General features: G+C 41.9%; 2 protein-coding genes across 2 annotated transcripts; one reads left to right on the top strand and one right to left on the bottom strand.

Annotated features, from left to right (window-relative positions):
• The first annotated feature begins 521 nt into the window (after positions 1-521).
• LOC112567883 lies at positions 522-5,202 on the top strand. Its single transcript, XM_025244753.1, has 3 exons — positions 522-1,609; positions 2,863-3,218; positions 4,204-5,202. The coding sequence occupies exons 1-3, from the start codon at positions 1,350-1,352 to the stop codon at positions 4,542-4,544; spliced, it is 957 nt and encodes a 318-aa protein (XP_025100538.1). The 5' UTR covers positions 522-1,349; the 3' UTR covers positions 4,545-5,202.
• A 5,603-nt stretch (positions 5,203-10,805) lies between these two features.
• Positions 10,806-24,957, bottom strand: LOC112567471 (ficolin-2-like). Its single transcript, XM_025244164.1, has 5 exons — positions 24,859-24,957; positions 21,590-21,643; positions 18,799-18,895; positions 16,948-17,109; positions 10,806-11,710 (listed from the first exon to the last, which is right to left on the bottom strand). The coding sequence occupies exons 1-5, from the start codon at positions 24,955-24,957 to the stop codon at positions 11,505-11,507; spliced, it is 618 nt and encodes a 205-aa protein (XP_025099949.1). The 3' UTR covers positions 10,806-11,504.
• Positions 24,958-26,231: the final 1,274 nt, after the last annotated feature.

Genomic DNA, 26,231 nt, shown 5'->3' with positions numbered 1-26,231 from the left:
CTTTATTCACAGCATATACGACAGTCCTCACTTGCAGACACGTTTGTAAATCAGACACACGATGTAACTACACTAACACCTGCTGAGCTCATAACTCTGACCACAGTGACACACCTTATATTACATTTTACATAGTAAACATTATCAGCAGTCAGTTGTAACAGTACAATACAAATGAATGTCAGATCACATTATTGTTGTTTACAGGAATATGTTGACAAATACCTTTTGATTACATATTGAAATGTGTGTATAGAATATATGTAAAACGTGACCCTTCCTAGAACGGCCATTTTTTTCGAAGATTTTCACTCATTTACACAAACAAAACACGGAAACAAAACACACACACACACTCAAGGACACATTTGTCATATGATAATAAAAAAATGCAAAATTTGTAAAGTGCATACTCATACTCTTAAGGAGCAAGCTCTTAGCGCTTAAGAACAAGAACGAAACATGAACAGCAAACGAGGGACAGGAAAACAAACGAATTAAACAACAGTTCTAATGATAAATAAAAAAAACATATAGAGAAAACACAGAGGAACCAAAAAATAAGTACAAGAACTGAGAGTAACATGATATTGCAAAAGGAAGACAAGCATGGAAGTTGTCACAAAGGACTAGCATGGTGAGATAGGGTGTTAGGAATAATTTTCACGGAAGAAGTGCGTTTTCAGCGCACATGTAGCTCATGAAACCTGTATTCATCCACTGATGTAGTTTCAGGTTCAACAAAAGTCCGACTGTTTGCCATTGTCACAGTGTTATAATTACTCTCTTGTTTTTTCTAAATACTTTTTTCTACCAGCTCACTAACTGCTTTCTGTAAACTTCTTAAACTTGAAACACATTTTACCTTAAAAATTTTATTATGCTGCTTAGCATTGTGCTGGAGTACTTCAATACTTAATTTGGAGCAGATCATTGTGTCCATTATAGAAGTAAGCTTTAGAAAGTTTCTTAAGCTAACATAAGTTAGACAGTAAAATAAAATGTCTCTTTAGTTTTAATAGAAGTTATACACTTTGGGGGGAACATGAAATACAGTTAACAATTAACTTGTTATTAATAGTAAAATAATGCTAATAGTATTTGTTAAAGACATCAACTGATGTGACTGTACTAGATTCTGCGGTCCGGCGACAACAGTGACTGTGCCATGTACATGTCCTCCACGTGTGAGTGTCAAGACCCTGGGTCAGGCCGTGTGGTGGACAGGAGAGTGCTATACTGCTGTCATCACACTCTTCCCGGAGCAACTTCACCTGCTAAACAACCCGCCTGACAGACTCTTTGTCACCGGACCGCCCGGTACAGGTAAAACTGTGGTGCTGCTGCTGATGGCCATACAGTGGCTGCGGTGTGGTCACCACGTCTACGTTGTCAGTACGTGTGATGGAAGTCGTGCAGCGTGCATCATGTTGTATCACCTGTTGCTGCAGACAGTAAAGACACAACAGTCAGCAGGTGTATCCCCTGGTCAGCCTCACCTCCTGCTGTATGATCTTTATGAGTATAAGGATGCGGAGAAGGCCGTCAACGACTTGTCACAAGCAGCAACAGGAGGGTCGTTGTACGTCATCGCTGATGAAGTGATCAGGTGAGTAGTACATCGTGTGATGTGATGATAGACACACAGGTAGATGTCGCTCGCTGTGATCTTAGAATCACCACCCTGCCCTGCTCAAGCAAGTTTCGTACTAGTAAGTAACTATTTTTTTCGCACACGCTTTTTACAATGACATGTTCTACGCATGCGCGATCTTCCATACGTGGTTACCATGGTGACAAGCCTCGACCTCGACTTTCCGAAATAAACGGTAGTTCGCGTGACCGTAGCTTTCATTCAAACAACAGGTATACAAGTAAACAAAGACGAGATGGAGGTGCTACAAGACTGATAGTCAAATTAAATGAGAAAGTTGTTATTTGTCCTGATGAACACATTGTGACAGTTAGCACTGAGTTGAAGACAACGAAGTTGAACAAAGATGTGTAGTAGAAGACTACACCAGTCGATGGATTTAATATATACTCAACAACAAAAACAAAGATAATAATACTAAATGAACATTTAATACATTATTACTTAAAATTGGCAAAGAGAGATTCATCTTAAGAACTTTGCATGTTATATAAATATATATATATATATCTCTATAGGTAGAATTTCTGTTATAAGTGACATATTTAATACAACTATATTTACTACTTATCTTGGAAATCAGTTTTACCCTCCCATCCTCTTTCTCCCATAGACCACATACAGACAGAAAGTAAATTATTGTTTTTCAGTTTACACCACAATTTCTTTATCATCTTCCTGCCATGTACGTGTTGAAGAAGATGAAACTAGTCCTTACACATCAGTTTCGTACATCTGTACAAAATTTATTTCAGTAATAAACGGTAATGCTTGTCAATTGCTTAATTGTATTTGTACAAGATACATTTACGTGTATACTTACACATTCTGTGTCAGACAACAGACATATACTCTCTCTTGCCTCCCTCCCTCATGCATGTATACATATCTACACACACAACCACAGCATTCACCGCTATTCACACACATTATTATGTACAGTGTCAGTGAGCTTAGTATACAAGTAGCCTCCCCTTGACATCAACGTGTTACACAATTACTGTCTAGTCACACAACACAGACATACTCTGAACACGTGACACATGAACACATGACTTTATTGTTATTTAAAGTGATATTTCTGTTCATGAAACTTAATAAAATACTTTTACAGGAATTAAACACTTGTGATGTTTGTGCGCTTGACGACCTTTGATCAGCGTGAATATGTGTGACGGTAACTATAGCAACACTCATGTCTGTCACAGGTCAGACTTCCACACTGTCTGTTACAAGCTTCGGACACAAGTTCCTCATCTCCATCTTTGGGCGGCAAGTTGTTACCATGGATACGCACCCGACGGCTGGCAAGTGGAATATTTAACCAGACCCCTCCGCTCTCCTCCGGCCGTCGTCAGGGAAGTCGCGAAGCACTCGTATATTACTGTGGGAAATATTGTCATGCCGTACAGTGAGCGAGGTGTGCCCGACCACACAGACGGCCCGCCAATCACACGACTGTATCACCGAGGTCACGGTCACTCAGGTGACAGTCCACGTGACTGTGTGACGTGCGGTCGTGACGTGGCCAGCTTCCTACACAGTCTCCGTGTTGGTATTACAGGTAGGTGTGAGTATTGTGTAGTGTAACGTCTGTTGACAGATAAACTTGGTTTGATAAATAACAGGCAGGTGAGAAACAGTCTTGTGAATATGAATGTGAGATGTTGTTTGCCTAACTACCTACAGGGTGACAGCTCTTCATACCATTTTGTCTTTGACCTTTTATGTGAACCATGGTTTGTGTGGACTGGTCATCTGTGAAAGTGTGACATCATTACCCAGGTTTCTGAATCGGTTTGTGTATCTTTACAACGTGTCTCAGTTTTCTACAACATTTGTATTCAACTGAAACATCTGCGCCATCTTGCCATGTGTTACATCTGTTCATCACTTGTATTACTTGTGTCTACTTCACTGACAATCCATGTTTGGCACTGCTGACCACTCAGTTCTCCATTTTGTGATATGCGGACCTGTTCCTCATGGCTGCACTGTCTGTAGAGTAGATGTTTGTGTCCTCTTCATCTCAACGATGTGACTGACGATGAGTGTGATATCAGGGATTGGTGGTTGTCTGTCGTCTGCTCCATGTGTGTTTAAGGCTGCTGTCACGTGATGTTGTGTCTGATACTTACCTGTGTTTGTTACTGAAGTATTCAGGTGAATGTGTGTTCACCTTCTCTTGACTGTGTGACACCTGTAATGTTGCTGTGTGTAACGCCGTTGTTTGTGTTGTTTACTTTGTGTACAACATGTTGAGTTTACCTGTAGTGTGATTGTGTGTGGAGTCTGATAATCTACATGAACATTGCTGACTGCTTATGTCAAAGCTAATGGCGGAAAATTGCGCTATCAAGATGCCATTGTTATTATAATAAACATTATCATTATCATTATATATATCTATCATTATTATCATTACGCTCACTGTGTAAGTCACGTGTTACTGTTATTTTACGTGGTGTTTATATCCATGTGTCTGTCAGTCTGTACACTGTATCTCCGACAAGTAACTAACAGTAGAAACTTACTTTGAATGTTAACAGAGAATGTCACGACAACAGCCACGACCGTCACCTCCACCAACGGCGGCACAACACCGCCCTGCCTGCAGTGGAGAGACGTGCTGGTGTTGTGCTGGACTAAGATTAGTGATGACTCGGGTATGATGAAGGGACTGAAAGAAGCGGGTATCCCAGTGCGGATGATGAATGACGATGACATTGAGGACGTTGCCACGGCGCGCAGTGACGTGGTGTGGGTGACGAGTGGAGGTAGTGTTTGTGGTCTGGAGAGAAAAGTTGTCGTCTGTGTGCAGGATCTACTTACAGCCCGGTTGTACTCCATGTCTCGCTGTACGTCACAACTTGTGATTGTCTCTCCTTAGGACAAACCGAAGAGTATCTGACGTCATCACACATTAACGTCATTGACATGTGGTCTATGACACATTTATCTACACATTTTGTGTATGACACATTTATATATACATGTTGTGTATTGCACTCACGACAGTTGGTGTCTGTCTTTACACAACAACTAGTGTTAACTTTAATATCATACGTATGCACACAGATGAGGTGACACTTTTATTGCAGCATGTAAATACGTTTTACAACATAGCACACAACACATAAACTAAACTTTTTGGAAAAAAATCTTTTTTTTTTTATCAAAAATTCGAGAAAGTACATGCACTGTAGCTGCAACATCACCAGGAGCAGCAGTAACTGTCTGTCGGGCTGTGGCAGTAAAACGTTTAAGACAAAAAAGTTTTTTAAATATTAACTTTTCTTGTTCTTTTCTGCAGTGGACTGTTGAATATGTTCCAGTAATTTCTTTTCTTGTATTTGTTTATGAATTCACACACAGACTGTGTCATACTAAGTCGTGTACAGACCTCCCTTCAAACCGTTATTTTCCCAGAGCAGCTGTCAACATGTCTCCAAGATCTGAGAATGACGAACCTCACGTGACCTGCACAGTTGGTTACCCAAATAATAAAACCCATTCTCGTGTGATTTTGTCATTTTTTTCATTCTATTGCTAATTTGGTCTCTGAATGATTAAACGACAAGAAGTGAACAGGTCGCGACTTTCAAATGAATAAAGACTTTTAATTGTTATCCACCGAGTTCATGTTCATAAGTGTCTGTCAGTCCTTTCACAATCACACTTCACGCTGGTTATCTTGAACATCTTCTGCAGTAGGGTATAGATATTAATGTTTTATGTTCTTTTTACAGCATAAGTAAAGTAGACAAAAATACAAGACCCATATTATTCAGTGAAGCTTGTCTCACTCTATCAGCCAGCAGACAGACATCCTGCACCAATGGTCACACCCGTTAGAACATACCCTGGTGTTGATCAACAAACATTTTGGTGATTTTTTTCATTTATAAACATAACAGCCTTTTTTTTTTTTGCTGTATCTGTACTCGCTGCAGACATGACAGTCCGACAAAAAGCCGTTCAAAGGACGGATTAATTCTCTGGGAAACCACGATAAAGTAGATTAAAGAGTAAATGTTGATGACCAGTCAACTGCTTGACTGCTAAAATTACAGATAAACAATGTACCAGTCATTGCATGTACTCCATACTAGCGGGTGTCTCTTATTTCTAGTGAACTAATCTTGATTACAGCGACAACGCCACCAGAGACAGACACCACACCGGCCTGGGGACAATGAGACTGGCCGTCAGTGTTGTTGTTTTAACGGTAATTAGCAATCTTAAGCAGTCATCAGTAGTAATGAGCAGTGAGGAACTGCAATTAGTTTTGATGAGAAGTATGGGAATATACTCAGACGTGTACAACCATTTCTGGATAAGGATGAGCCAGACCATTTCCCTAATGTTATTACATGTATATTGTTAAAAGATTCAGATAATCAAGGTAAGACTGACAAGCTACGTGTGTGTAACTTTGTGTGTGTGTGTGATTCTGTGTGTAAGACCTTTTGACCTTTGATCATTTATTGACACCACCATAGGGTTCATATGAAAGAGTAAGCCATTAATAGTCAAAAAATACACTGGGTCGGTAAACAATGAAGACATTAAAATTATGTGGTCTGTGGCTCACATCTGGTTATAAATACATTCATCTAAATACCATCGTAATGAGCTTACATAGTAAGTGTCGCGTGTAGCGACGAATCCAGCCGCTCCCAGCGCCGAACAAACCAACACGCACACGAAACGACGCTACAAATATATATTTAATGAAAACAAAATAAAAAACGAAACCCCCATAAAAACAAAAAACACAAACGCCTCACAACCGGACGCCAACCGATTCCACCCACAACTCCAGACAGTTCCGTTCCCACAACAGAACCGCGGTGACAACCAATGCCGTTAGCTCTCTGCTTTCCGTTTTTTTTTTTCTAACGTTATTTTCCTCTATATTTTACGTCACCTTATTTTGACGTCCCAGTTTACGTCATTTGCTCAAGGGCAAACAACTTCCAGCCCACTACCCTAGATCAGATCAACCACGGTTGTCGATCTTCCCTCCTAACCCCCTCTATTAAGTACTTATCCGTTACACTTTACAATTATCAGTTTTGTTATTATACATGACATTTCTTTACACATTATTTTTCTGGGTCTTGCCCCTAGTGTCAACAATGCTGTAAATCAGGACATGAGGTCTCAAGAGAGACATTTTGTAATTGTTATTATATAGCTGAACTGTAAGCAAAACATGAATAGGATAACTTTACTTCTAATTAACATATAAACTTTACTTTTATGTTTCGGCACCATTTAAATCAGGAAAAATTGTTTTTTTAAATTTTTATTTCAGTTTGGACCCCTATGTTGATCAAGTTAAGTGCTCTTTCCTGCAAGACTTTGACGATCTTACGAGACTACCTATACATTCATACCTACATAAATGGCAGGTAATAATAATTCTAACTCAGTTTGGATTACACTGTGGCAAACATGAAGTGCAGGATGAAGAACTGATCGGGAGTAAACAGAACTTTTCTTGATTACACAAGATCTTAAAAAAGCGTTTTGAGGCAGAATCTGGTGTATCAGTAGTTACAGCATTCCTTTTTCAAGGTCCCATGCTGTTCTCTCCCTATCCTCAAAGCAAATTAGCAGGTAAACAGAGTGTGGCAATATTAACAGCACAGAAACATTTAGAGCTTGTTTATTCTCTCCATGTGTATTGACTGTGCATAATCCAAAAATTGTTTATGCAGATTTTCTCAACTTTAGTTGTATCCTTTATGGTTTATTTAGGAAGTTGTCCAAAATGCTTACATCCACTAAACAGGGGTTGCATTCAGGAGCAGCACAAGTTGTGACTAAGTACAAGGTATAATCCTTTAAGCCTCTTCACAGTAAACAGTTTGCATTTGGTTTGTGCCAGGCTGTTCCTACTTGAACATATCCCATAATAGTGCAAGGTACTCTCTTTTTAATCATTATACCACCGCCCTATTATAACAGGAAATTCTTACATTTAAAAAAAATTCCTAAGGCAGATATGTCAAACAATTTCTGTTTGTTTTGGTTGTGCATTCTTTAGTAAAAACTTTCCATTTTCTGTTAAGAAAGAACGCCCCTGTCCATAAAATTTGAAAGATAATTAGTATTGTCTGCAATAGTTTCCTACTCATAAGTTTCTTTTGTAAATTGAAGAAATTTAAAGACGGCCTACTAAGATGGAGTAGTTAAATTATTTGTTTGATCAGCAAGAGAAAAGTGTTTCTCGCTCTCTCTTGATATTTACAAAATAGTCTGTAGTTTATGTTACATTTGTTCATTTGATTGTCTTGGTGTGTACACAGTTATTATTATGTTACCGGTGTATTTGTGTGTGTGTGTGCGCATACATTGCTTATCTGACCTACTCAGAGTAAAACAGCTTCATTTTCACTCTTTTCGTGCTTTAGAAATATATTTTTATTTTCCACCTCAGTGTCGATGTCGCTAGTAGTGTGTCTTTAGAATGCCATCTTGTTTTCACAATTTGATTTCTCACTATAAAGGAGATTTAATCATTTAAATGCAAATTAATCAGAAGTTTTCTCCCGTTTATTAATTAATTTAGACACGTTTCTACTAAATGTGCAATTTTGAACGTGTCGAAAGTAATGCAATTATTTTCTCACCCTTAAAATTAAAAACTGTTAGGTTTGATTGTTTCATGTTAAGACCTTTATTATTTTACCTTGTTATGCTCTTTGCATTAGGACACATTAGTGATTTCTATTGGTTACGTGTGTCGTACGCCGAGCGAGCTCTTGATTGTCTTTGTCACCCGGGGTAGAAATCTTTGAAGCATTGTGTTCCGGCCTCTTGACGAGCTCCAGACACTTCAGCTCGTGTCTCTTCACCATCTGAGTTGCTATGGTAGCACAATTATATTCTATGTAGCAGGCCAGGCCTCTTCCCTCTTGCGATTGGCAGTAAGACGACACACAGTGCATATTATCAACCAGGTCAAAGGTTATCTGTGAGGGCCACACTTCCAAACTGCGAACGATAACCGAAGGGGAACATGGAGTGCACGCTGGACAACTTCACTGATGTTTGAAATACTTTCCTTCAACTAAACACTAGTCCTCCCTGCTTTAGAACATTAGAGAATATTCTTGTGCCCCAGAAATCCAAAGTGATGTTGCTAAATGATGACAGATGTGTTTATTTAACTCCCCTATGATGTCAGTGAATATTTACAAATATGTTTAATGAACTGTGATCAGTGTGTCAGGGAAGCTAAATGATGACAGAGGTGTTTATGTAATTCCCCTATAATCTCAGCGAATGTTTACAAACATGTTTAATGAACTCTGATCAGTGTGTCAGGGAAGCGTGTGTACACGGCACGACACCCTGTCGAAGACTGTCCCTCCAGGCAGCTTGGAGGGTGGCCGGCATCCCGGTGGTCAGAGGAAGAACTAACTAACGAACCTCTGAGTTTCTTTCTTCCCGTGTATCAAAGTCACGTGTTTGTAGAGGAAACAAGTAGAAGTGAGATAAACATAAAGACCAGTACAACAACTGCACAACTCAGTAAACTTCAGCAAGGACGGGTTTGGTTGTACAGGTTATAGAAATATTATTTCCTTGAAAACTGTATATTAAGACTAAAGTGTGTGTGACGAGTGAAGAAAAAGATATAATGGAATCGAAAGATGGAAAAAGTGAGTAAACAGAGAGAGAGAGACAGACAGACAGACAGACAGACAGACAGACAGACAGACAGACAGACAGACAGACAGACAGACAGACAGACAGACAGACAGACAGACAGAGTGTCACGAACTTCCCGCGGACATGCGCACTCTTTCAAATAAACAACAGGAGATGGCTTCAGTTTAGGACAAATACTTATTAAGCAAAGCGTCACGTGACATTTTAGAATACAACTCAGCGAGGCGGTGCAGGCAACAGTCCCTCCAGAGTTTAGTAAATACAAAATAATGCAAAATACTAGCACACAAGCACAACAATGGCAATATTAACAGCGCACAAGCCGAATTACAGCAGTTACTAAAGCTGCACAAGCAAATCTACATCAACCCCCCGTAGAAGAAGGAGGAGAACAAGAAGTGCTGGAAACCTCGCTCTTACTGCAATATTGTAACAGAAAGTTTGTAGTGGAAGTTGTACACAGAGAATACACAGGTGTGTCACCAGGTGTGTGTCGCCATTTTACTAGCGCCTTGCTGTTAGTGTGGAACAAATATTAAAATAGTTTATTTGTTTGTACAATTAAGTAAGAGATGTGATGTATCAACCACCATTATCATTAGTTTAAAGGGGAGGTAATATTGAGTACATAGTGAAGTTATTACATTTAGTCAAAGCGACAAATACCAACAATACTACTTATAATACTACTTATAATACAATTTATTATTTTAATTGCTTTTATGAAAATATCTGTTCATTCTTCGCAATAGTTCTATTTGTTTACACGAAAAGTATGCCTCGCTGATAGCTTTGTGAAAATGTCAGTTTTTGTTTAAATAAAGAAACTGCAGGATATGGTAAAGTTTCACAACATAACACAAAATAAACTTGAAGCCTTTTAAACACCAAACAATTAGAGAATGTAGCAATCTGAGTCATTGTCAGTCATCGTCAGTAAGCAAATAATGAACAGCAGTGTTGGATACAATCAGTATCCGTGTTTAGGTGTATAGCTAATATATAGTTCGTGACACGTTTAGTATAGAGTAGACTATTAGGTGTCTAGCTAATATATAGTTCATGACACGTTTAGTATAGAGTAGACTATCAGGTGTATAGCTAATATATAGTTCATGACACGTTTACTATAAACTATTAGGTGTATAGCTAATATATAGTTCATGACACGTTTACTATAAACTATCAGGTGTATAGCTAATATATAGTTCATGACACGTTTACTATAAACTATCAGGTGTATAGCTAATATATAGTTCGTGACACGTTGACTATAAACTATTAGGTGTATAGTTAATATATAGTTCGTGACTTGTTTACTATAAACTATCAGGTGTATAGCTAATATATAGTTCATGACACGTTTAGTATAGAGTAGACTATCAGGTGTATAGCTAATATATAGTTCATGACACGTTTACTATAAACTATTAGGTGTATAGCTAATATATAGTTCATGACACGTTTACTATAAACTATCAGGTGTATAGCTAATATATAGTTCATGACACGTTTACTATAAACTATCAGGTGTATAGCTAATATATAGTTCGTGACACGTTGACTATAAACTATTAGGTGTATAGTTAATATATAGTTCGTGACTTGTTTACTATAAACTATCAGGTGTATAGCTAATATATAGTTCATGACACGTTTACTATAAACTATCAGGTGTATAGCTAACATATAGTTCATGACACGTTTACTATAAACTATCAGGTGTATAGCTAATATATAGTTGATGACACGTTTACTATGAACTATCAGGTGTATAGCTAATATATAGTTCATGACATGTTTACTATAAACTATCAGGTGTATAGCTAATATATATAGTTGATGACACGTTTACTACAACCTAGGCACAATTAAATGCTGAATTAATTAATTAAACTTAGACTTCACGTTTGTAAACCTGTTAGTTTATCCAAGCAAATGCAAATCTGAATGAAATAATACAACACATGTAGAATAGAATCACCAGGCAATATACTCAAAGTAAACAATTAAAGTACAGTAAGTAGTCTGTACTAGAGTCAGATGCTAGACTATTGAGAAAGATTAATGTACACTGAGCTCACATCATCAGTGGAACCTGTAGTGAACAGTGAACAGTGGACTGGCGGTGTGAGCAGTGAGTACAGGAGACAAGGTGGTGTTATCATGTTGGCTTTGTCTTCATCTCCGAGAACATCAGGTGGTAGGTGTTACCCCAATTCGTGAACCTTTTATGAGGACTGAAGAGGTCAGCTCTGCTGGCGCAGTCAGACCCGTACCACCAGGCGCCAGTATATGATGTAACACAGCCGTACGTGTTTCGGTCATAGGTTTGAAACGGGTATTCGTTACTAGCTGCCAACCCATCACCTGTAAACACACAAACACACACACTTGTATACTAGTAGACACACAAAGTCCTAAGCACAAATATAATTATTATCACTACAAAACATCTATACAAACTTTTGTTATTAAATGTGTTATTTCTGTGTTGTTCATCATAACAAAGCCAAACACCACGTAACACAAATACAAAAAGAGTTTTTTCTCAATTTCTAATGATGCTTCACCCAGCTTATCATCAACATAAGAGTGAAGAGAACAGTTTTTAAACAGAAGATTGCCTCAGCTAAAATATGTAAAAATGAACGAGTATAACTAACTCTCCCCTGTGGGACCCAGGGTATGGTTGCCTAGCGAGCATTGTAAGAATAGGGTCCCTGCCATCCAGCCAGACATGTGGTAAGAGGCGACTAAGGTGGACACCTCACCTACAGGTGAAGTAGGTTGTGGTAGGGCTAACAACCCCACCATGTAAAAACGCCTGTTACCGAAACTAAAACCAGAGAACTCGTCACAGATCGCGAAGGTAATGAAGCACACCAGGAGACTGGACTTATGGCGCCCCGACAGTGGATTTACTGAAGCCGAGGCAAAAGTTGAGGGTGGGGTGCTGGAACGTCCAGACCTTGTACCAGACTGGCAGGATGCTCCAACTAGTCAAGGAGTTTCGACAACTACAACTTGGACATCATGGGAGTCAGTGAGGTCAGATGGACCGGCACGGGAAAGAGGAGACTAGCGTCAGGACATACCATCTTGTTCAGCACTCTGAAGGAGTAGCTCTACTCCTCAACAAGAAAACTGAAAAGGCACTGCTGGAATGGAAGCCTTATGGACCCAGGCTTTTGAGAGCAAGATTCCATTCAAAGTACACCAAGCTGACAGTGCTAGCCTGCTATGCACCAACAAATGACTCTGAGGCAGAAGACAAGGATGCTTTTTACGATCAGCTCCAGGCAGCCTGGGAGAGTCTTTGAGCCCACGACATGCTGCTCATCATCAGCGACCTCAATGCCAAGGTGGGAAGTGACAACACCTGCAGGGAGCATGTCATGGGCAAACATGGAATTGGAACCATCAATGACAACGGAGAGAGACTGGCAGACTTTTGTGAAGAAAACAACCTACTGATTGGAGGCACACTCTTCCCATACAAAGACATCCACAAGGCAACATGGACATCACCAGATGGGATCACAAAGAACCAGATAGACCATGTCATCATCAACCGAAGATGGAGGAGCTCACTTCAAGATGTCAGAGCCTACAGAGGAGCAGATGTTGCCAGTGACCACACTCTTGTCATAGCCACAGTTTCTCTGAAGCAGAGAGTGGACTCCGGCAAACTGAAAGATCAAGTCACCAAACGGGCTTTTGCTATGGAAGTAAAGAACAGGTTCCAGGCACTAGGAGACCAACAAGAGATGACCTTAGACGACTTCAATCGAGTCTCACAGGAAACAGGAGAGAAAATACTGGGCTGTTAATGGCATGACGGAGTCCCTGCAAAACTTGTTCAGGTCGTTGCAATGCTGTACAGCGATTTCAAATCCCAGGTTGTGTGTGACACGGAGCTCACAGACCCCTTCAACTCAGCACAGGGGTGAAGCAGGGCTGCATTCTGTCGCCGTTCCTCTTCATCCTGGCCATGGACTGGATCATGAAGACTTCCACCGACAGTGAGAGGAGAGGGATCCGATGGACCATGACTATGACTATGACAGCAACAACAACGCTGGAAGACTTGGACTTTGCTGATGTCATAGCCCTGTTGTCTCATCGCCACCTATACATGCAGGTAAAAAACAAAGGCCTTCTCAGAAACAGCTGGAAACCTTGGCTTGAAGGTCAGCACAAAGAAAAAAAGTATGAGAGTGAACGACAGAGTCCAAGACAGCATCAAACTAAATGGAGAAGAGATTGAGCAAGTTGACAGTTTCACCTATCTTGGGTCCAAAATGTCAAACACTGGGGATGTGGAGGTGGAGATTCGAGCCCCACTGGCAAAAGCCAGCCAGGCCTTCGCCTCACTCAGGAGCACATGGAAGGCAACAAACATCAGTCAGAAGATCAAGCTGAACAACCTCATTTACGGATCAGAATCATGGAAGATGACCAAAACCATCAGTAACAGACTTGAAGTCTTCCAAAACAGATGCCTCAGGCGCATACTTAACATCTTTTGGCCAAACACCATCACCAACGAAGAACTCCACCGAAGAAGTGAAACCGAGTCCATCACCACGCAGGTTCAACGAAGGCGTTGGCGATGGATTGGACATGTGCTCCGCCAGCAGACAGCAGACCTCTCCACAGTCGCCCTACGATGGACTCCAGACGGCCGAAGAAAACGAGGCCGCCCAAAGGAAACTTGGAGAAGAACAGTGGAAAGGGAGATGAAAGGAAAGGGCTGGACATGGGGTCACCTAGAGACATGGGGTCACCTAGAGACATGGGGTCACCTAGAGCGGGTTTCAGCAGATTGACATCGGTGGCGGACTCTGGTTGAGGCCTTATGTGCAACTGATGCACGAAGAGGAATAGAGAGATAGATAATATCTCTAAAATGACTGTAAAGTTTACAATAGGATATGAAAAGTTCATCTTAACCTTTAGAATGAAAGTAAACAAGAGAGAAAGTATAGAGAGGTAAGTATAGAAGTAGACATGTTGATCTTAGGGTCACGGAGAATGTAGTGAGGTCATTGCCTTCCCAGCATTACCCTCGGGTGGACTACTGTGAGCATCGTCCCTTCCTGTCCCTAGTTCACTGTGCTTGTCTTAGTGTGAACAGCTGTCTGTAGGAATCAGCAAGAGAACAGCAAAGTCTGGTGTCTGTTCTGTTTACCGACAACAAGATCCATAGAGTGAGGCTCGGCATGGGCCCTGACGATTGTCTTCAGATTATTAGCTTATCTGTTTCTTTTCATGTTTCATTTTAATTGCTTATATTTCTGGACCTGATAGTTATTGCCACATGTGACAAATGTACAAAGACATCAACAAATAATGGATTTCAAACCAGAGTGTCCGCACTAATCTCTTGTTTAGAGTATTCTTTATAATCTGCACACTAAATTCTTACTTAGTGTAAGCTACATAGAGTGCACACACTAATCTCTTACTTAGTGTAAGGTACATACAGTGCACACACTAATCTCTTACTTAGTGTAAGCTACATACAGTGCACACACTAATCTCTTACTTAGTTTAAGGTACATACAGTGCACACACTAATCTCTTACTTAGTTTAAGGTACATACAGTGCACACACTAATCTCTTACTTAGTGTATACTAAAGGAGAGCGACATACACAGCAAAGGTGTTGTTGATGTGACCTGTGTTGTGTCTAAAAGGTTGAACCACAGAAGATGTCTGTAGACACGTATAAGTACACGTGCTGTCTGCAGCATGACTTTGCTGAATGATGTGATACTAAAGACAAATAATGTGTTTATTGTTTATTGCAATTGCGTAAACAGCTTGTATCAACATGCCAAACATTTCTTGGATGTACTTGTACGTGTTGTGTTGTTATCTCATGTTAGAGTTTACTAAATCACACTATAAGCCATGATAAGCGATGATAAGCCATGATAAGCCATGATAAGCCATGGGGGTCTTAGCTTGTCGCTCCCACACCCGACGTGTGACATCACGTGACAACACGAGCCCTCCGTCACCTAATGTGAGGAATGGAGCGACAGATATCAGAATTTCTAATTCCACCGCCACTTAAGTCAAAGGCGATAGGTCTCACTGCCCTGTAGGTCAAAGTGTGAGAAAATTCCTTCCATATGTTAGAACGGGACTGGTGTGGCCTTGTGGGATTGGACAGGTCAACGGTCATGACTTGGGGAGACAACAAACGACAGGGGACATAATCTCAGCTACAGTGGAGAGGATGCCAGAGACAGAGATACATCGTGGTCATCCTCGTGATAAAGATATTGTTGTAGCTGTCATTTACTGCATGTCACTCGCCATTCTCAGTCCTGTAGTCGCTCAAAACAAATTTCAGGACACACAAAAAATAAGTTTTTAAAATGTAAAAGCCACACAAATGAAGTTCACAGTAGTGATCGAAAACGAGTCTCAAGTCGCACAGAGCAGTCGGGTACTCCGGGTGATTCCGGTCAACTGAGTGCAGCCTGACTTCTTGAAAGTTTGGCCACTTGTCCTAGTATTCCGGTTTGTCAACCATGCTGCCCACGCAGTTTTCTTCATTTTGTTCTAATTTCCTGCTTACATTTAGCTCACTAGTAGATAATGTTTGAGTATTGTGTTGTTTCTGCACATATTCATGTCTATGTACTTTTATTACCTGAAATGATGTAGCTTGCCGTATGTTATCATCATGCAAACTTCAGCACAGTGTCAACAATTAAAGTATCCGATGCTAGGGAGACACATGGGTTTGCTGAAAATCTTTGAAACCCGCTTTTGTCAATAAGACGACCACCGTACTTCCACATTTGTAATACATGTAACTCAACTTTAGGACGAGAAGAATAACTTTGTATCAAATACACAGGCTAAACCCTGAACATTTGGAAAATATCCAATTTGTAAAATCTCAAATTTCCGACTTGACTCATTTCGTCGTGGCGGCTCACATTTCACAATAATTATTAATAATTTGCATGCAGTCAAAGCCTGACAGACTCAAACAGATTAAAAACAACACAATGACTACAGCTCACTAAACACGATTGTACATAATGAAATTACTCTTTAAACAAGTCTGTCACGACTTTACACTACAGCCCTGAAGAAAACGGTCAGAAGTCTCCTAAGAACACACACACAGACAAACACAATACAAACACACAACACACACACACACACACACACACACACACACAACACACAACACACACACACACACACAAACACACACACACACAACACACACACACACACACACACAAACACACATACAAACACACACACAAACACACACACACGCACACACACACACACACACACACACAAACACACAAACACACACACAAACACACAAACAAATCCCAGACAAGAGAGAAACCCACAGAAATCTCTGTTCCCTGATCATCACACCTGTTGTTTCAAGTTACATCAAAGGAAATGCACGCGATAGGAGGCGCTGTCACCCTCGCACACATGCACGCAAAGCTACACACAAATGTAGTCATCCACTCATTTCTTAACCAGCCAGACAGACAGCCTGCCAGCTAACGTGCGTCTCACTCTTTCTTACTGTTCAGTGGTCAGTACGTACCTGCGTCACCCGAGTAGCCGGACACGGAAAGTAGGTAGTCACCCTCAGGACCGTACACACGGAAATAGCTGTACTCCGCCCAGCGATGTGTCCCTGTCCAATCCACCATGTCCACTCTCAAGCGCATACCATACGATATCAGTTTGTGAATCGCGTCTAGGCCTGAGACAAGACAAGGCAATGACCTCATGTTAACAGACAAGACCAGCAGTGAAATATTTGTGTTGATCTTGCTCAAGTTCTCATAAACACAGACATGTCGCTGGTCATTACCTGTCCCACGATGTTATTACATTACTACGATGTTATAAAACATGTTGACATTATTGCTAGACTTCAGATGACAAAAAGGTAAATCACAAACTTACTGAGGTTTTAGCGCTGTTGTTATTACTACCAATAATAAAGTGTATTCTCCATGTAAGTACGAGGTCAATGCGCTGTATACAAACAATAACAAACGTACAGTCAACCATACAGAAACATTAGGATAAACATCAGAAAGCATAGAGGAACATAAACTGTACAACAGATGACACCAGGACTGGGAGAAGAATTAATTAGTGGGTAGAGCTGTACTCCTGAGTACAAAATACATTTCTGAAAGAGAAAGGTTTTAAGTAAGTATTTGAAGGCTTCAGATGTCGGCACAAGGCGAGGAGAGGGAGGACATGTCAAGCAGTCTGGCCTGAGTAGGAAACTGAGAGTTTGCCGGTCTAGTGTAGGACACAGAGAAGACAGCAACACAGACTAGGTGGTAAGGTGTCAGTACACACAGACACACAGACTAGGGTGGTAAGGTGTCAGTACACAGACACACAGACTAGGGTGGTAAGGTGTCAACACACACACACACACACAGACTAGGTGGTAAGGTGTCAGTACACACAGACACACAGACTAGGGTGGTAAGGTGTCAGTACACACAGACACACAGACTAGGGTGGTAAGGTGTCAGTACACACAGACACACAGACTAGGGTGGTAAGGTGTCAGTACACAGACACACAGACTAGGGTGGTAAGGTGTCAATATACAGACACGCAGACTAGGGTGGTAAGGTCAGTACACAGACACACAGTCTAGGGTGGTAAGGTGTCAGTACACAGACACACACACACACGTGCCAACTCACATACACAGACTTGTATTTACACACAAAGAGACTATGTTCATGTCACACATACACAGGTGGTTATAAGACCATTGTCACAGACTGCATGTAGACTAATACAAATAAATAGACAGGTTGAGGGACATTTTAACCTATATTCTTATTCACAACAAAACAAAGTTATAGACTGTAATACAACTACACAAAATGTTTTAGCTACTGTGTATTCATAAAGTTCTGAACCTATCCACACCCTGCAATCAGATAATCCTACAGAAAACCAAACAAAAAAACAAAAAACAAGATATAATAAACAAAACAAAAATAAAACAAAACAAACCAAAAACCAATCACATGATATGCCGCAGTGATACATTTCCTCGCAACCTTCGTGTTTCTTTCTATTTGAGACTTTGGCAACTGAGACAGTACAGGATCATCAGCCTTACATTCATTCCATGACTAGCATCATCATTATCACAACAAACAAAGCATGTTAAGGAAACAGTACACAAAATAGTGAGCAATAAGCATTGTACAACAAAAGTATAATAGAACAACAGAAACAGCAACCTGTGTATTGACCAGTAAACATCACACAATACAACACAATACAACACAATAAAACACAATACTGACTACAGACTGACTTTGAATGTAAAAACAAATGTTGAGGTTACAGTTATGCAGGAGGAGGGATAATGCCAGAGAATGCAAGAGATATGTCAACATCTTACCCAGCCAGAAATCTCCAGAGACGTCACCAAACCCGTTTTCATATTCTGTCCAGCTCCGGTTGAAGTCAACTGTGAAGTCGCGACGTCTGTGGAACACCTGCACATGACACAAGTTCACAGGTCGTTACTATGGTAACAAAGTGCAGCATGTTCGACAGGATTCAGCACTAATTACAGTTTAATGAGGTAACAAAGGATGAGTCATGATTGACAAAATATAACAACTTATAACTTTATTAGCTGTGATCATGATTATAATGTCACACTGACTTACACGGTAGTTACAGTAGACTAGTGTGAGTACGTGTGTTAGTAGATAGTATATAGTGTAGTATACGAGTGTAGTATAGAGTGTAGTATACAGTGTAGTAATATACTGCATCGGGCCATATGCGGTAATAGAATTCTTTGGGGTCACAGGGAACCTCTTCTTCAGATTTTTAAGGGGTCCCTGTTCTTCGCCCAAATTTGAAGGGGACCCCACTTTGACGAAAATTGAAGGGGTCCTCCGAACTTTTAATGCAAGTACTGTTTTAATGTACGCAATTTTTTTTTTTGCGTGGCCCGCGAAGCATGGAAGCCCTGTTATAGTAGTAGTATATAGTGTAGTATATAGTGTAGTATATAGTGTGTAGTATATAGTGTAGTATACAGTGTAGTATACAGGTGTAGGTAGTATACAGTGTGGTATAATAGTGCGGTAGTCAATAGTGTAGTAGTAATAGTGTAGTATAGTGTAGTATACAGTGGTATATAGTGTAGTACATAGTGTAGTATAGTGTAGTATACAGCGTAGTATAGTGTAGTAATAGTGTAGATATACAGTGTGGTATACACAGTGTAGTATATAGTGACAAGTCACGTGACGCACAATGTACACTTTCTGGCTAGTAAATGTGTGACATCCAGTGGCTGTGATCAATTACATCATAATAAACATTGCATTTTCTTTCAACTCCTTACCAAACCTACAGTCGCTGATCATGAGCGGATGCAAGGCAGCGGTTCTCAACCTGTGGGCGCGACCCCTGGGGGGTCGCGACGTGCCTACAAGGGGTCGCGAAGGTGGTTATTTTTTAAAAGTTTCTTTATACCGGTATTAGTGAAATTAGTTTACATTGTGTAACGAGTGGTGAGGGCGATCAAACTCCAAATCGCTTCTCCCTATTCAAGTACACTGTCTCGGCAATGCAGTGACTTCTCACTTCCAAAACTCAAAACACAATCCCCCTCTCAACAATTAAGCCTCCAATCTCCCTTCTCTCGCCTTTTGCCCTCTCTCTCTCCCCAATCTCTCGATCTCTTGACTCCCTCTCCCTCTCCAGTCACACCTCTCTCTTTTTTTTAAAAAAACATCTAAAAGCACGCATTCAGGAAACGTCCATCATTCACAACTCTTTCGCCCCTCGCACGTGCCTCAGATCCTGTACTCTAGGTCCCTGACAGAAGGCATGACCAGCAGCGCGGGGTGGGGCCTAAAGAAGCGACCGATGACTGCTGCTAATGGCATATTTATCTGACATATTTGAGCGAAGCTGAACGTTGTGAATACTTCTATGCAAGGAAAGACACCACCATATTACAAACAACTGACAAGATGAATGCTTTCGTCCGACAATTTCGTTGTGGACGCAAAAGATACGCCAAGAAAATATTTTTGATATGTTTCCGTGCTTGTGGTAAGTGCAAGGCTGACGTTAACTTGAATCTTGATCAAGTGAAGAATGTAATTATTGCCCATCTAAAGGACTGCAAGAAAGGTTTCAGCATTACTTCGCTGAAATTGATATGACTAAATACGATTGGATCGTAATCCATTTCTTGGCTGATCCTAGCACAAGCGGGTTTGTCCACGGAAGAAGAAGAGCAGCGTCCTCATCGACCTTTCGAGTGACCAATCCCTGAAAATGGTCTTCCAAACACACCAGCTGCCAACATTCTGGATTAGCAATCAACGGTGAATATCCTCTCCTTTCATGAGAAAGCAATGAAAGTTCTTCTGCCATTTTCAACTTTCGTATTGTGTGGAGGAGCAAGGATTTTCAGCATTGGCAGCACTGAAGTTCAATACAGAAATCGTGTGGACGCAGAGGCTGAGCTGCGAATAGCAGTGGGTACGAACATCGCACACAGGTTCGCTTCTATGCAACAGCAAGCAGGCTCAACCTTCTCATTAATCAAAGTGAGTGTCCAATAAAATGAATATTATTAGCACCGCAGAATTTGCTTTAGTAAAATTCATTAACTGTCATACTTCTTGCAGATACGAACTTTGTTCTTGCCGGTTTGTGTGAATTGATTTGATTTCTCGACGCGGCGTTCGAGGTTAGCTAAGGCTCCTCCCCCCCCCCGCTCTTCCACCGACCTAGCTGGCTAAGGGGGGTCGCGGCCCACTACCTCGGTGTTCGTCTGGGGGGTCGCCACAAGTAAAAGGTTGAGAACCGCTGGGTTAAAGGATGCGACTACAAACAACCGACACATGCGTGAGGAACACACCAACACACTAGACGTGTAGGTCTGTCTACAACCACCCTCAACAGGGTATGGTCACGGAGTCTACCAGCGACATAGACAAACTGGTTTTGGAAACAGAAGGTGGACAGAGCATCCTCTCCTGCTTTGTGTTGTAAATGTCCACAATATATCAAAAGACAAAATATTGTGGATACTATGAGCTGTAAGGATGTGAACCCTGAGTATAAGTGGTGTCACACTGTATGCGAGCAGGATACAGTGTGCAGGTGAGATGCTACCTGAGTCATACACACTGACAAGACACGACCACACGTACCGTCCAGCCGCCGGCCCGCAGTGTCCATATCACACCACAGCGGACGAGGTCCCCCTAAAATATTACTCGTCAACTGTTGTAGACACCACTCTTCGCGCCTTTCGCCAGCCAGTCTACCACATGAGTCATTTGTACACAAACAATAGTCATTCCGATCGTTAGAATTTGTATAAGACCGCGCGACAGTGGAACTTGTCACCAAAGACAGAAACAACCATAGATAGACAAAGTACCAGCAATATAATGACAACTTCAATAGCTAATCATACAGTCTAGGAAAAGACTGAATCCCTCAGGCAGAACATATTGTATGATGAATTCCAGCACAACACAGTTCACACTGCTCTGCCTACAACATGACAGTCACACTTGCTGACCGCCGAACACTAGCCATCCCATAACATATTCTTGTTCCTCCTCGTAATGTCACTTCTGCCTCCTCATCTTCATAGCCACTTCCTTCTAACCTTTAACAATCAGTTTGTTCTAAAGTAATAAAGTTGAACAGTTTAGTTAACGACCTTTCACTAGAGTAGTACAACAAGATGGGTAGTGGCAGCTGTGATGTTCTTTATCCATTACATTTTTTCCCCTCTGTGGTGCTCCTAGTACATTAACCTTAACCCAAGTATCTGAGGTTAACTGCCATCTTACAATTATTAGAAAGGAAGAAAACCGTTAGCTCGTGGACATGAATAAACACTGAATGCTAAACTCTGTAAATACGAAATATTATATAAACATTGAGACGACAGTTGTTTGATGAAAATAATTACTGTAAACAACTAACTAGAGTATCTTTACTGTAAGAGACAGACAAACTGACGGTAGACAACGTGTGTAGACAAGCTGAGTACTACTCATCCTTCTACTGCTTCTCACTTACCTGCATAAAAACACCTCTTCCATTCTTGATAGAAACCAAAATGACATTGACATCGCCCTGACAAACAATCGCTGTGTGGGTCAGGACAGTCAATCCTGCTTTTACACAGCAAGTTGTGCCAGTTATGTTTGAGGCAAAAGTTGGATCTGGCAGGATTTCTGAGATGGGTCCAGCCTTCACTCTGCCTTAGAGACCAGTCGGAGGGAGAGTGACGAGAGGTACACCATGAAAGCCGACACAAGACCTCCACTCAGGGCTGGCACAGAAGGTAGAGAGACAGAGACATAAACTGAACATGATGCAAAACATTTGAACAAAGAAGACTGAAAGCAAGTTATGGAACATTTCACTAAAGGTTATTGTGTTACTGAAAGGTTTCAGCAAAAGTTGCGGTACGTATTGTTTATTTGTATTGTTTGATTGTTGTCTTGCTAGCAGCATGCCTGTCACACACTGTTTGACAATAATTATAAAGTGGAATGTTTTCTCCATTCCTGCTGTGCTCCCCGGGGTTGTCAGTCCATGGTCCAGATGCTAGAGTCCTGGATGTCTTGTTGTCAGTGTCAAGCGCTGCAGGGCGAGCTGAGGAGGTCTTGCACTTATCTATCATTAGCAGGATGACAAGACAAAATCTTCCACAGATGACAGAGTAGTTTCCTAGATAGCATTCCTTGATAAATGTGAGATAAGTGGACACGATACACCACTGTCCAAGTTCTTTATATTTCTAGATCGTTGTATTTCAGTTAAGACTTTAAAATATCACGATACATTGTTGTTGTGTTTAGCTAAACCACTTGTCATTCAATGTGTTCATGCAACAACAAACTGTTATGCAAGGAGTGCCAGATAGATAAAGGTTAGCGCAATGTGTCTTAAGAACAATAAAAATTTTAAAATAAGCGGGGCCTATATCACGGGCAAGGCAGCCATATCTGTAAACAGATGCCACGTGCAGAAGAAAGAAACAGCGAGCCGAGACGAGAAATGAACTCAGGGCAGCCAACCTTCACTGTATTGTGACAGGCCGCTCAACCGTTGCGCCACCGGGCCGCTGACAGAAGAAGGAGACACGACAGCAAAGGAAGAGCCAAGGATGAACACGACTTTGACTTATCTTCTTCTTCTTCGTCGAATCACTCAAATGGACACGCCTGCCTCCTGCACAAATGATGCTGTGCGCCGCAGCGTCCTCCAGGCTGCCGTGTAGCTTCCTCAATATTGGCGTCTCATCAGTCCAAATGCGGCCCTGAGTTACTTCGTGCATCTTGGGACATTCTTGCAGTAGATGCTGTTGTCTGACTGCCTGTCTGGCACGGGCACTGGTCTGTCTGGCCGATCCGAGCTTGTATAGTTGGTGATTTGAGACGCGTGTGGCCTGTCCTTCAGCCTGAAAATAATGACCTGCTCAGCCCTTGTAAGCAGTAGTATGGGGTCGTTTCGGTTGAAACGTGGGTGCTGCTGCAGCCACTTGTTGTTGCTGTTTGGCCTTGATGATGGTTTTGACTCATTGAAGGTGGTGGACCTGTCTTGCTGCCTCTTTTTTGGATCCTTCCTTGGCAAGCAGTGTCTGCCTGGCTTTGTTGCCAAATACACCACAGTGGAGGAATCCACTGTAAGACGACTGTGCCAGTCTCCGCATAAGAGAGAGAGCACGTGGTCAGGTCGTTCAGTTCCTTGTCGCTCTGGCAGTCTGTAAGGCCTGGCAGACAGACAGCTGCGTCCGTAAAGAGACGACTTTGTTGGAGGTGTCTGGACTGTGGTTCAACGTGGGTTGGCAACGGTCTGAGAATGGCAACTGCTTCAGCCTTGAAGTTGGTGAGTAGAGCCGCCGTTGCGAGGGAAAGACGGTCTTCTCTTCCTCCTGGTACCGGATGTTAGATTCCGGCGCCACCATTCTTCACGGGGCTTGTTCAGCTGACCCGTCAGTGAATACGTGAGTCCACTGATCTTGTGGGAAGTTGTGTGGATATACTCCATAGTACAGGACTTCTTCACAGCGTCTTGGGAGTCTTTCTTGCTGACACCAGGATGCTGCAGTGAATCAGGGGGAAAGCAGTTTCATTCCATGCTGGTTTTGTCCGGCACAGGGGGATCCTCTCTGGGGTCGTGATTCAAGATGTCTTGGTGTTTCTCTCGTTCAAGGATCCTCGTTCTGGGGATGAACTTCCCTTTCAACCTTCCCTTCGTCGGCTGAGCCAGTCTGTTTCTCATGGGGTGATTTGGAAGTCTCTTGAACTTGGCGGCTTTGGACGAGCATCCTTTGTGTCAGTAGGCCGTCCTCAAGCTGGTTCCAACCCTGTGATTGTCCCAGTTCTTGTATGGGCGTAGACCTCATGGCTCAGTGATGAGGTCTGGCTGCTTGTTTCTGAACCTTGCTGACCTTCTCAAATTTGGATTTTGCTGCGTGCCCCATGCTGTCATTGCCATACTCTAGGACTGTCTGACCCTTCCGGCTGTACAGCTTCTTGAGGATCTTCATCGCGCCCCAGTTCGCCAGCCAACTTCTTCATATGCAGTCGCACCTCGCTCTGGCTCGACCTTCTTGGTCCTGAGGCTTCCAGTAAGTCTTTCTTATCGAAGGTTACCCAAGGTAGGTAGGGTTGCCTCCAGTTTTTTGTTTTTTTTCGCTTTTTTTCCGAGAATCTGTCCATCGAACTTTCAGAGTGCGCCTTCTGTCCCTAGGGACAGATAAGATAGTGTAGTGGTCCTTGTTTGGGGTTGACTTTGACAAGCCACCTTTCGTCAGTCCTGCGGACATTAACGCCTCTTGGAGTCGGTAGTTGGCTGTCAGTGCTTTTCTTCTGTGCACCAAAGCGACCAGTATCTGCTTGATGGCTCCTTGACATTTCGGGAGGTCCTGATATGTCGTTTATGAAGACAAGGAAAGGGTAGGACTGAGTACTCCCCCTGAGGAACTCTTCTCTCAGCGTCTTTCTTTCGGCTGTATGTTCTCCACCAACGTGGACTCTGCCTTCCTATTTTTCAGGTATTGAGAGATCCACTGGTACATACAGCCAGATACGCCCACTTCTGGAGGTTTCAACCTCAGGTCCATCTTTCCAGACCTGTCGAAGGCACTTTTCCATGTCTACCACACGTCAGCGTGTGCTTCTTGTCCTGGTAACCATCTTCCCGATCTTCTGGGCGATGTAGCAACCTGCGTCTTCAGTTGGCCGATGTTGTCTGAAGCCTGCTTGTCTGGTCGTTAAGGATGTTGTTCTTTTTCCAAGTTCCATGAAATCTGTTTGATGAGGCCCTCCATTACATGCCCACGCAACTGGTGAGGCTTATGGTCTGCTAACTGTCCACCTTCGCTCGGTCTTTGCCTTCTTGTGGACGGCACCATGGTCTCTCTCGCCAGATTTGTGGACATGGCCGCTGTTCAGCTGTTGTTTAAGAGTGTCGAGGCGTTTGGTTGCGAGCATCGCGTGGAGCCCAGGTCGTAATGCAGCATTTCATTGTGATTATCACGCTTTGTATTATCTGAATTTGGACCAGCGGGAAGGCACTACGACGAGATATTTCTTCTGACGTCAGGGATCTTGACTGTAGCTTCTTCAACCTCTCTCATGGTTGAGATGGCTGTCATCTGTAGTCTTAACCTGGTCTCTTTTTCGCTGGCTGGAAATAATTCTCTTTCTCTTCTAGAAAAACTTGCTGTTCTTTCTTGCTGGTACTTAGTGATGTTGCTGACCTTACTTAGGCTGTCACAGTATGAAAAGCCGTTGCTCTTTCTACCCTACGTGTAGATCC

This window comes from Pomacea canaliculata, linkage group LG7 (genome assembly GCF_003073045.1).
Source record: "Pomacea canaliculata isolate SZHN2017 linkage group LG7, ASM307304v1, whole genome shotgun sequence".
Classification (NCBI taxonomy): domain Eukaryota; kingdom Metazoa; phylum Mollusca; class Gastropoda; order Architaenioglossa; family Ampullariidae; genus Pomacea; species Pomacea canaliculata.
Note: the sequence above shows the minus strand (reverse complement) of the source record. Positions and strands in the feature narration are given on the sequence as shown.

Coding starts and splice junctions, on each gene's coding strand:
- LOC112567883 (XM_025244753.1), top strand. CDS start 1,350: ATGGCCATACAGTGGCTGCGGTGTGGTCACCACGTCTACGTTGTCAGT. Junction 1,610..2,862: donor ATCGCTGATGAAGTGATCAG/GTGAGTAGTACA, acceptor TGTCTGTCACAG/GTCAGACTTCCACACTGTCT. Junction 3,219..4,203: donor TCTCCGTGTTGGTATTACAG/GTAGGTGTGAGT, acceptor GAATGTTAACAG/AGAATGTCACGACAACAGCC.
- LOC112567471 (XM_025244164.1), bottom strand. CDS start 24,957: ATGAAGATCCTCAAGAAGCTGTACAGCCGGAAGGGTCAGACAGTCCTA. Junction 18,896..21,589: donor TGCGGGCCGGCGGCTGGACG/GTACGTGTGGTC, acceptor TGTCATGTGCAG/GTGTTCCACAGACGTCGCGA. Junction 11,711..16,947: donor CGGCTACTCGGGTGACGCAG/GTACGTACTGAC, acceptor GTGTGTTTACAG/GTGATGGGTTGGCAGCTAGT.